General features: G+C 33.0%; 1 protein-coding gene across 2 annotated transcripts; it reads left to right on the top strand.

The window, feature by feature from the left end:
* Positions 1-8,528: 8,528 nt before the first annotated feature.
* On the top strand, positions 8,529-12,461 carry LOC142638370 (transcription termination factor MTERF9, chloroplastic). 2 transcript variants are annotated; one of them, XM_075812393.1, is made up of 5 exons: positions 8,529-9,006; positions 10,030-10,878; positions 11,136-11,599; positions 11,699-11,788; positions 12,178-12,461. In XM_075812393.1, the coding sequence occupies exons 1-3, from the start codon at positions 8,632-8,634 to the stop codon at positions 11,451-11,453; spliced, it is 1,542 nt and encodes a 513-aa protein (XP_075668508.1). In that variant the 5' UTR covers positions 8,529-8,631; the 3' UTR covers positions 11,454-11,599; positions 11,699-11,788; positions 12,178-12,461. The 2 variants fall into 2 exon arrangements, with proteins under 2 accessions (XP_075668508.1, XP_075668507.1); XM_075812392.1 differs by having other exon boundaries at positions 11,136-11,788.
* The last annotated feature ends 344 nt before the right edge of the window (positions 12,462-12,805 follow it).

The raw sequence follows: 12,805 nt of genomic DNA, 5'->3' as shown, positions 1-12,805 counted from the left end.
AATGCTAAATGTCATCTCCAGTAGTCTGAAATCACCCCTCTGACCTCATCTGCTTCTACCCGAAGCAACAGTTGTCTTATGATAGCTTTTCTTGATAGCTGGAACAGCTTTTTCAGCTGTGACAGCTGATCTAACAGCCTTAACATTACAAATTTGTACTCATTTGGCTAAGAACTAAAACCAACTAAAAAAACTATCTTTTTCTTGTTAAAATACTTTCATTTTCTGCTTCTCTTTCCTCAACAGCTATTACCCAAAACAGCAATAACATCGTAAAGCTAAACATACCATTTTGGGTTAAATCCTAGGAAGGATTTTCTGAAGATTCATTGCTGATTGAGATAGATTTTGGTTGAGATTATTTGCTAAACCCCCCCTTAAACTCAACTATAAACAGAACCTTTCATGAACACCTTAAAAAAGAACCGATAGAAAAGAACAACTCTTTCACAAACTCTATTCTCTCTCACTCTAATAATCTTCTTAAGCTCTTAATGAAGTTCTGAGCTTCTGAGTTTTTTAGTTTATAAATTAGGAACTAAACTCTTTAGCCCTTAGCTCATAAATGCCTTCATAAGCCCTTATCCATCCTCCAACAGTAAATCCTAGCAACATTGCTAAACACACTACAACACTATTACCGCTATTATACTCATTCTCTCACTCTTCATATTCAGAAAATACACCTATCTTACTCTCCTATCTCCAAATACCTAAACACAACTCTATACTCTTCTCTTACAAAATCTCTCTTCTTGGAAAGCAATCTCTATAACTTCTCCAGCGGCTATAATCTCATATTTTTACTATATTTAATCTCCATATCTCTCATACTTCTATATATCATACATATTACAACTACTACATCCCAAAAAACATCTATATCTTTTACCATCTCCACATTTTTCAAGAGACATCAAACACTCATACTAAAAGCCCTTTTCATGGAAGACATAAACTTCTAGTGTTAAAGCCCTTCTCCTAGAAGACACCAAGATCTCATATCAAAGCCCTTCTCATGGAAGGCACAAATCTATTTTACATAAAGCCCTTCTCTTAGATATAAAAGCCCTTCTCATGGAAGACAACACTATTCATAACTTCACAAGAGTTAAAAGAGCATTGTCAAGGAAAAGACTCATTTAAGTGCATAATAAGAAAGGCAAGCTTAAGCAGCCCCTACACACAGTTGGACATACTCTTTTTCCCTCTAGTTGCATCCCCTTCAATCTTGAAGTTATCATGGCAAACTGCCTCTCTACCACTGGAGTCATTCTGCTGGAATCCTATCAGCTCACTGACACTATATAGCTGGAGCTACAAACCATATAAAGATAAGTGACTCTGTTACCATATCTTTAAATTTACATCATTGACTACATGATTACTTCACCTTTAAATACAAATTACTTTATTTCAACTACTATTACAACTACGAATCAAAACTATTATATCAAACACATATTACATATTTATTCGACCATTATTGTGATTCTTAGACTTTAGCTTTAATGGTTTTGTAGGCTTAAAAGTACGCTGATAGCCGTTGGATCACGTGGCCCAATGTTGAGTTCTGGACGCAGTTCCCCAAACAAACCCGGGTCTAGCAAGGTCACTCCTCCAAAGGACCACACGTGGTCAAGCTCCGAAAAAAGGCCCTCGAACAGGTACTGAATGACACATTTAAAGGGTTTAATACACTAACCACTATAGTATTACTCTGTTAATTAAAGGATCTTAATGTGGGTTGTAATTTGTACACGGTTTTCTCTTGCTAATTGTAAAGAAAGTTATACAGAGCCCCATTACCAAACTTTCTATTCAGGCTATCAACCTCAAAGGAAATACCTTAGCTCCAACCACCTTTCTTAACTTGATATTTTTCATCAAGAATAGGGTGAGCCACATATTGGAAATAGAGACTTTATTGTTCTTAGCTATCCAATTCTTAAAACGTGTTGTTGACTTGTCTATAAGTAGATTTCAATTTATATCCAGTGGCCTAGGAGACACTCCCAATGCCTAGTGGCTAGTGTCACTAAGGCAAGTTTCAATTTAGGCATTTTAAAAAAAATGTGAAGTTTTAGGCATTATTTAATTATTATTTTCCTATTACAAGTTAACCTTTCACCCTAAAAAAAGAAAATTACGAATTAACCTGCTTCTATTAACCTGGCAAGTGGCAATTTGCAGATTTAAAGAGGACATCTCTTAGCTATTTGTTCCTATTTCAATAAAAGTTACTTATTTATTAAAAAAATAAATAAAAGTAATTTATTCATTCAAAAAAGTTCTAAATATGATATCAACTACTTATCTCTTCTTTTTTTTTTAGGAACATATCAACTACTTATCTCAAAATAATAATAATAATAATAATAATAATAATAATAATAATAATAATAATAATAATAATAATAATAATAATAATAATTGTGGGGCTAAAATAAATAAAATATATACATTTGGGCCTTGGGCCTGATTAGGTGATGTAAACCTGTCCAAGCAGAGCCTTTGAGGCTCGCAGGCCAGTTCACGCTACAAGGGGTGAAGGAGTTGTCCGAGGAGAAGTATCTCCTCAGACGGGTCAAGTAAAGGTTATGGGACTTGCCAAGGGGTTTGGAGATAGAATTCCGGAAGATCTGTTGGGTAAAGGCGTGATCCACGCAGTTCTTGGAAGGAAGAACGTGTGAGAAATATCAGAGGAGAAAAAGTTGCTACCTCCGCATTAAAGACCCTGCACCTACCTCCCTGGCCGCATTAATAAAGAAATGACTTCTGAACAATGAGGTTCAACCTTCCAGCTGGTATTTGAAAGTTTCAAGAAGGTGCTGGATGGGACAAGTATTTAGTTGGGAGATTTGTGATACACGTAGAAGAAAAAAGAAAAAAGAAGATAGATACAAGAGAACGAGAGAGAGATAAAAGGGGGAGGATGGCAGAAGAAAAAGGGGGATCGAATACTTAAATTGTAGTTGCAATATTGTTCTTAAAGAAAGAGAGACAATACAAGTGGTCATCGGCTTACGTTCAAGAAGAGCTTCTTTGCTATTCTCATCTATTGAACACACGGATAACGGCAATCTAGCCTGATTTCTCTCTTTATCCAATATCCATAGTCTAGGTTTCAAGCTCATACTTTATAAATTTTATTGTATAAGGCTCTTTAGGCCTGAGTCCATTTGGTGACTGGACCAGGTACAAATTGTGCACTTACAATAATAATAATAATTATAATAATAATAATAATAATAATAATAATAATAATTGTAAGGATGATAGGCCTAGTAGAATATACTAGGTCGAGGCCCGGTCCGAGGACGCCTAGTTGTCCGAAGACGGATAAATGTTGTTATAGGGGTCGGGATTGATGAATAAAGAAAGAGGTTTTGGTTATGATGATCCGAGAAGGGGATCCGAGGAGGGATGCTTCCTTGGCTGAGAGAAGCAGAGGTCAGAAGGTACGGTCTACCATCTAGAAGCAACGTTCCAAGAGATTCTATTGATGAGGATATATATCGTGAGAGCACATGACAAAGGAAAGTTATAAAATATCTAAGAGAAAGCTGCTACTACCGCATTAAATGCTCTATAGCTAACTCTCTGGCCGCATTAATGAGGAAGTGATACATGAACAGTAGTTTTTCAGCCTTACAGCTACTCCCAAAGATTTCAGGAAGGTGCTGATGAGACAATGATCAATACTAGCAATCTGATTTACACGTGGAGAGGAGAGATACAAGAAGGAATAAAGTATAAAATAGGGGGGAGGCCCTAAGGGAAAGGATCAGAGAAATGGAGAGAAAAGCATTGTAAAATCAAGAACAATATTTGTAATTAGCCCCAAAAGAAATAGATACAAGAACCAACCTTCTCGGATTGTGTTCGAGGACAATTTTCCTTAGATAAAATCAGTTCATCTTTATTCTATTGTCATCTTTATCCACTATAATTGTTGTCTAAACTCATTAAAACCTAGTTTTCTAACCCACTCTCTACAAATTCATTGTATTGGGCTCATTGGCCTCTCCCTTTTCTCTTTTGGGCTTATGCCCCAAATTGCGTCCCTACAATAATATTAATAACAAATTAAAAATAATATTAACGATAATTTCTCAAGATACATTAGCATTAGGCTCACCAAACTAATATTTAACAAAAAGTATAACTAAATCCACTTCAAAGGTTTGTGCATTACGCTTAATATAAAAAAAATAACAAATGAATAATACCTCTTCAATACACTTAACGATGTATTGTTCATCAACACATCAAAACAAAAAAAAATTTATTCACCATATCTCTCTCTCTCTCTCCACAAAATATCATAGGCAAGCACGGAGCAGAGGAAGGACAAGAGGGAGAGAGATTGGACGGTGGAGGACATGAGGATTGCCAAAGAATGTCGGATTTGAACGATATGATGAGGTGATGTTATCTCTTTGGGTATAACCTCCGCCACAAAATTATTTGATTTTTGATTGTTGATCAAGCATTGTCTTATTGGTGTTTTGATTATTGAGTTGTTGATGATGTTTGATTTAGGTTAATCGAGTTGTTGATATAAGATTTGGGTTGAAATTGGGAAATGAATGAGAGAAAATAAATGTTATTAGGTGAGAAAGAAAAAATAAATATTTAAATGAATTAGAGATAAATTATTGAAGTTGATATTGGCATATTGAAAAATTGGTTTATTAAAATAGAAAAGGTGTCGTTTTTATTTTTTATTTTATTTTAGATTGCTTTAACTAAAAGTGTGTAGAGGTCTGTATGAAGACTTTTACTAATTTATTGAGTCATATTTTTCCACTTCTAAAACATGAAAAATTGTCTCAATAGATTTTAAAGTATTGCCTTACACGTAAATGTCTCTTTATAACCATCCACTCCACTCTGCTTAACAATGGGAAAACTGATTCGAAAAACTTGTAGCTCAAATGATTGGTAGAAATAGTAGAGTTCAAATTTCTCTTCCCTCACTACTAAATTAAAAAGAAAAAAAAAAACACCGAAAAACTTTCTTATCTATACTACTATTTAAGCGGCTGTACCTGTTTGAATTTCACATTTTGGATGCCTAAAGTACCCTCGTCATATGCACTTACAAGTTTTCAACTAACGAGGGTAAATATGTAAATTAAAACTCCTACAATTTAAAACCCACTCACGTACGCTTTACAGTTTCTATCTCACTTTCTATCTCTCATTCTTCTTCAGATTGAAGACATTTAGTTTAGCTCTATATCCTCCTTTCTTTTTCTTCAGATTAAAGACATTTATTGTCAGAGGCTCCAACAAATTTCTAGGTTCTATCTTTTGTAAGTTACTCTTTGTTTTCGTTTCTTTGGTTTATGATTGACTTTCTTTGAGTTCTACTTTCTTTTTTTTTTATATGTATCACGTTAACTTTTTTTTTTTTAAATATAATTTTGAAATGAATGGTTCCTTCATATACTCTATCACTGTACTTCTTAATGAATTGTCATTTCATATTGTAGGTATTGTGATCCAAAGACAGGGCTGCCTTATGTTACAAAAGAAGCATTCAACCAACAAATTTTCAGGTTCTATATTTTGCAAGTTCCTCTTTGTTTTATTTTCTTTGGTTTATGAATGACTTTCTTTGGTTTATACATACATACATACATATATATATATATATATATATATATATATATGTATCACGTTAACTCTTTTTTTTTTCTTTTCTTTTTTAAATGTAATTTTGAAAATTTGAATCGAAATAAAAATAGTTACTACAATACTCCCTGATTAATGATCAATTCCTATTTCCTTCTATTTACTCACTTCTTCTTTTTTTCCTTCTTCATATTTTTTTTTTCTTTTTTATAATTTTTTTTACCATCATTGTACATGTTTTTGGCCTTAAAGTTTTTTAGTTTTTTTTTTTTTTTTTTTTTTTACCATCATTGTATATGTTTTTGGGGTTAAATTTTATTTATTTATTTATTTAAATAGTTGATGATGTAGTGATTAGATTTTAAAGAGTCCATAATAGAGTTAAATTCTAACTTTGGTTTGTTGAATAATTTTTTTTTTAAATACTTGGTTTAATCCTAATTCTTTTATCTCTCTCAGGTTCACGTACGCACAAATTTTTTGGATTGCATTGAGGAGTCATTAGAATGGAATATTAGATAAGTTCGGGTGAGAGACTTTACAGAAATTATTATATGTATTAAACCTCACATAAAGTGGTTGTTATCAAAGAAATTGTTGTAAAAAAATTTCTTTTGTAATAGAAACTATATTTATCATTTGTATAATTCTATGTCAAATTCTATTTAAATTTTTTTTTCCATAAGTATTAATTTACAATTTCATAAAAAATGTTACGTACCTTTTTCTCAGTTTTAAAGGTTGTTGATATATTTTAAATTTAAACTATTTTTAACTTTTGTTATGGATGTATAGTAAGTGGCTAACTTTTAGGACTAAAAAATTAAAATTTTGGATTAAACAAAAATTGATAAATGCTATAAAATTTGAAATTTAAGCTTTTATTTACTTATGTTATGGATGTTTAGTAAATGGCTAAATTTTAGGATTAAAAAACTACATTTTAGGATTAGACAAAAAATTATAACTGCCATACATAAAAGTTGAAAAAAAAAAAAACAACATCAACAACACCAAAAAGGGGAAAAAAAAAACAAACAAATGTGGATGTGTAGTAACTAAATTTTAGGATCTTTCTAGGAGCATTTCCTAAAAATTAGTAGAAGCATTCAAATCCCAATCCAAAAATGCAAGCCATGTACCAGGTGGTTTGGTAGTTTTAAAACGTGGGATAGAAAGTGAGATTTTTTAAAATAGTACATGGATAGAATATGAGATTTTTTTTTTTTTTTTTTTAAACGTGTAATTTTTTTTCCAAAATATGGAAGAGTTTTTTTTTTTTTTTTTTTAAAAAAGAAGAGGAAAACGTGAATTTGGGTTAAGAAAAAAATGTGGTCGGGTAGTTTTTAAATGTGGGATAGAAAGTGAGATTTTTTTAAATAGTACATGGATAGAACATGAGATTTTTTTTAAACGTGTAATTTTTTTTTTTGGATAAACTTTTAAATAAGAATAGGGTCACACCAATTCTCCACCTTAATTTTATAAATTTCCCTAAAATTTAGCATTTTATTTTCCTTCAAAAGTAGATATGTTAGTGCCTAAATATAAGGATATGGATGGAGAAATTATAATAGTAGTTTTACAGTAGGAGTCTTTTTTTTTTTTTTTTTTTAAATGGAAGAGATTTAAAAGTAAAAAGAAAAGAGGAAAATGTGAGATGTTTTTCTTTACAAAAGAAAACGTGATTAAGGAAAATGAAGTTAAAAAAAAAAAAGATAAATCTTGATAAAAGAAAAAAGGAAAAAAAGAAGAGAGAGAGAGAGAGAGAGAGAGAGAGAGAGAGAGAGAGAGAGAGAGAGAGAGAGAGAGAGAGAGAGAGAGAGAGAGAGAGAGAGAGAGAGAGAGCGTGAGGTGAGCATATTTTTTTGGATAATATCATAAGAATGTATAGTTTTTTTTTTTTCCAACAAACCGCATGAGACCTAATTAAAGAAGTTAGTTGAGTTCAGATAGAACATTAGCATTATTTGGATTTTGAACAAACCGAAAGGAAACCTGAGGTTGTTTAAAAATTAAAAAAAAAATAAAATAAAATAAAATAAAACGTGGGATTGTGGGTTAGATTTTTAACTTTTGTTGAGGATGTGTAGTAAGTGGCTAACTTTTAGGATTAAAAAACTAAATTTTTGGATTAAACAAAAATTGATAAATGTTAATAAATTTTACTTATGTTATGGATGTGTAGTAAATGACTACATTTTAGGATTAAAAAAACTACATTTTAGGATTAGACAAAAAATGATAACTGTTATACATAAAATTTGGAAATGTTACGTAACTTATAAAATACAATATAAGTATTAATAACTTATTAATATACTATTCTATAGAAAATGTTACGTGCCTTATAAAATACTAGCCTCAGAGCATGCGCGCTCTTCTATTTTTTGGGTAAGAGTTAATTTAGAACATTTATTATAATTTGGAATTACTACATTTTTCAATCACAAAAAAAACCTAGGGGTGTGATGAGTATTATGTGTGGCAAAATAACTTAGGGGTGTGATGAAAAATTATTTTACCACACATAATACTCATCACACCTATTGGTTTTTTTTGTGATTGAAAAATATAGTCATCCTAAATTATAATAAATGCTCGAAATTAACTTTAATCCAAAAAATAGAAGAGCCTCTGAGTACGTGCGTGAGCGCATGCTCTGATGCTAGTGAGATATTATTATCTCATTAAAAAATCTAATATTACCTAAAATATATATTATCTAAGTGACATGTTGAGGAGACACTATTAATCAGATTATTATTATGGGTTGCACAGTCCTCTTTGTCTCCACAACGGCCAAACACGAACTATGTACAAACTACTAATCCCCCGTTAATTAACCGATTCAAATCAAAAACACTTTCGTCACTCATTTTTCACTGTAATAAGCTAAGCTCCACAACCAGATAAGTCTTCAACAGTCAATAACACTAGATATTTATAGCTCGTTCGTTAGGGTTTTTGAGTATATTCTATCTGAAAATGGCAGTGTTTTGTTTCTCTTTCTACACCTTCAATACTCTCCTTCACTCTCACTCTCACTCTCCTCCTACTTCTTCTTCTTCTTCAACTTCGCATTTGACAGAACACTCGCTCTCCAATCTGTTTGGAGGAGAGGGAGAAGGAGAAAGAATCGTTAAACGGAGCAAGAGGAGAAGGAGCGGCGCGTGTAGGTTCGTGGTGCTCTCTACGCACTCCAACTCTCGGATTCTCAAGTCCAACCGCCGCTCGCGCTTCGGCAACGTTCTCTCGCCGTTTGATAGCGATGAGGAGAAGGACGCTGAAGACGACGACGAAGATGATGACGACGACGACGATGATGACGATGACGTGGCGGAGAATGATTTTTTGTCCAATGTGAGCTTCTGTTACTCTTTCTCTTGTACTTGAGCTGACAAATTTGCTTTTAGTTTCTGCTTCTGTGTTTGTGTGAAATTTTACATGCTAAATCGAAAGCATTGAAATTTCTAGACTCTTTTTCGAATTGATTTTACTGTTTTTGGAAGCATAATTGCGCTTTGATTTTTAGCTTAGGAAGTGGTTGAATGCTGTCGTTGCATTTGGAAGATAAAGAACATTAATTATTTACTTTCTCATTTCTGCGTGTTAATTAAGATTTGCTTATCGAATTTATCCGGAATTGATTTTTTTTTTTTTTCGGCTTGAAATTGCTGATATTTCGTCTCTTTTGAAATAATTTCACTGCTGTTTGATTAGAAAATCAGAAAAATTGACAGTTATTCTTAATAGAAAAGAAAGATATGGTTTTTTTTTTCATGCTTTTGGCTTTTGAATGTGAGGTTTTACTTTGTCAAAAGAAAGGTGAATGCTTCCGATTATGCTGCCAAAAATATTTGGAATCTACTTTTTCATATTGAAATTTTGTTTTTGCTTCTCAAAGGTGCTGAAAATTTCAACACTTTCAAAGTGATAATCTGACCTTTATGTGTGGATGTGATGCTTTGTATGTTAATTTCTGGCCACTAGGGATAAGCCACTACCAAAATCAACAATTAAGCCAATGGTTTATTTTAGGCTGGCAAAAGTTATGAGTGGTCTTGTATTAAAGATCGTACCCAATGTATGAAGTTCCCACTTTTGTCAAAGGTCTACCATTCAAAAGAAAAAATTGTATCTATTTTTTTTTTTTTTTGGGGCTAAGAATTATCTGAATTGTTAACACATTTCAGCTAGTGTCCGTATTCATTATTATGTATGAAGTATTGTCTTTTTTGTACATAATGGAAATCAGTTCTGTTGTATGTACACAGTAGTTGTGACATGAATGCAGATGCATAAATTAGTACAAAATATGCTACTCTTTTTTCTTTTACTTTTTGGTTGCAACAGTTTTGATAATATTTCGGGATGCCTCTGCAGGATGATTTTGCCGAAACTGCAGACTTTGATGTCAATGGAAAGAAAGTAAAATCACAGGACTCGCATAAAAGTAGAAAAGGTGGCCGAAATCAATCAGAAAAAGGCCAGGGTCTAAAATCATCCAAGTCTGGACAAAGCCTCAAAATCGATGAAGACCAATTGGATGTGAAAAATGGCAAGAACAGGTATGCTCGATTATCTGAAGAAATTGAATTGGATAAAAAATGGTTTCCACTTCTTGATTACTTGAGAACGTTTGGGCTTAAGGATTCGCACTTTATTCAAATGTATGAGAGGCACATGCCTTCCCTTCAAATAAATGTGTGTTCCGCACAAGAAAGGTTGGAGTACTTGTTGAGTGTTGGTGTCAAACACAGAGATGTAAAAAGAATAATTTTGAGGCAGCCGCAGATTTTGGAGTACACGGTGGACAACAATTTGAAGTCTCATGTTGCTTTCTTGATGGGTTTGGGTATTCCAAGTTCCAGAGTAGGGCAGATAATTGCTGCTGCACCATCTCTGTTTTCTTATAGTCTTGAGAATTCGTTGAGACCCACGGTCAGATACTTGGTTGAGGAGGTTGGCATTAATGAAAAAGATTTAGGTAAAGTCGTGCAGCTTAGCCCTCAGATCCTGGTTCAGCGCATTGACATATCATGGAATTCTCGTTATATTTTTCTGTCAAAGGAATTAGGAGCTCCAAGAGATAGTGTAGTCAAGATGGTGAAGAAACATCCTCAGCTCCTCCATTACAGTATTGATGATGGATTACTGCCTAGAATTAATTTTCTGAGGAGTATTGGGATGCAGGATTCTGACATCTTGAAAGTTTTGACCAGCCTCACACAGGTCAATTTGCTTCCTTGATATACTTATTTCAATTTTGTAAAATTCCTTTTTCATTTTTTTATTGGAATTGATTGTGTTTGTGTTGCAAAAAGCAGTTTAACATTTTCATATTATCTCCATTTTATGAGTTTTCTAATCGTGATTTTTTCCCCTGCTATAAAGATATTCAAATGTTGTCATTCAAATTGAATCTGTTTTGGTTGTGATAGCTTCCTTGTACATTTCCTAAGTGTTGAGTTGTTGACTAATATTTTCAGGTATTATCATTGTCACTGGAGGAGAATCTGAAGCCTAAGTATAAGTACTTGATCAATGAACTTCATAACGAGGTGCATTCCTTGACAAAGTATCCCATGTACTTGAGTTTGTCTTTAGACCAAAGAATTCGTCCTCGCCATAGGTTCTTGGTTGCCCTAAAGAAAGCTCCAAAGGGGCCATTTCCTCTTAGTTCACTGGTTCCAACTGATGAAAGCTTTTGTCAGCAGTGGGCTGGAACCAGTTTAGATAAATATTTGGCATTTCGGCAGAGACTTCTACTTAAGGAATTTGCTCAGAAATATGAGAAGAAAGGATAACACACTGCCTTCAAGTGTGACCTAGGCTTATGATACAAGTATTGGAATAACAGTATCTTCATTAACTTCAGTAGCCAATATACTTGTTTTTGTTATAATGAGATTATTGGGTGAAGCTCGGCATCTTTAATTTTTATAAGCCTCCAGTAAGCAAATGCCACTGCTGTGGCTTCATCAATACTATAATCTGTGCTGAAGCTGCTCTAGTTGCATCATACAGAGTTGATGTTTGTCGTTGCTTGCAGTCTCAGTTGAAGGCCTGTGATGGGGGTTCCTTAAAAAGTTCTGGTCATCTAAACACAAAATGACAGCGTGGCAAAGTCTGTTATCTTAAGGTAAGTTTATATTCTTTGAAAATAATTGCATATAGAACAGTGCAGTTTAGGAGGGACAGATAGTGGATATGTTCTGGAATTGGGTATACCATTTGACAGTTCACTGCAAAACGGTTTATATTCTTAGATTAGGTGATTGCAACATTATGAATATATGCCTTCAATCCATTAAAGCTCTCCTTTTTAGATGCTCCAAAAAGTTAATAATGTGTTGCTTTTTCCATTATTTGGTATACTTTTTATATTTTTCAGTAAGCAGTAATTTAGTATGTTATTCTACTATGTTGAAAAAAAATATTATTTCAAGGAATTTGTCTTCAGATCTTATTTGTGTTCTGCTTCTGCTGAAAAAATGATTATGTATTTAATATCTATAAAACCCATTGCAGGTATGTATCCACATTCCAGCTCATTTATGAGGACAATTTTGAAGGAGCATGTTCTACTTGGTACAAGTTCTTAAAAAAAAACTTCATGCTTCCATGCATTTTTGGTATCAAATACTTTTTGTACTGATTTTATGTATCTTACTTTTCATATATGCTTTCATCACCTACACAGACCTAGGATTAGCATCTCATAAAAATGTAAATCTGTTTATATGTCCCCATCATATGTATTTATAGTGGATCTATTCATAATAAAGTGACTACATTTTACATTGGACGTCAACCTACCACAACTCTCATCTTTTTTCTGTACTTGGACTGACTGTGAACACAATATATGATACTAGGCATAGACAAAGGCGGAGTTTGTCCCCGTCATGCAAAATTGAAATTTATTTAATGTTGCTTCAATGCTTCATATTATCTTGTACCCGCATTTCCATTGCTAGGTTCCTAGTGTGTGCCACAATGTGACTAATTTACTTTCATCTGCTATTGGTTGAGGGAAGTAAACAAATTGTTCATCCATGTTAACAGTTTAATGCACTATTTTAACAATTGATTTATCCATTTTTCCCCTTACCATTTGTTTGGGGTTGTGCAATGTATTTTTATTTTCTTTACTTTA

Source organism: Castanea sativa, chromosome 6, assembly GCF_040712315.1.
Source record: "Castanea sativa cultivar Marrone di Chiusa Pesio chromosome 6, ASM4071231v1".
Classification (NCBI taxonomy): domain Eukaryota; kingdom Viridiplantae; phylum Streptophyta; class Magnoliopsida; order Fagales; family Fagaceae; genus Castanea; species Castanea sativa.
Note: the sequence above shows the minus strand (reverse complement) of the source record. Positions and strands in the feature narration are given on the sequence as shown.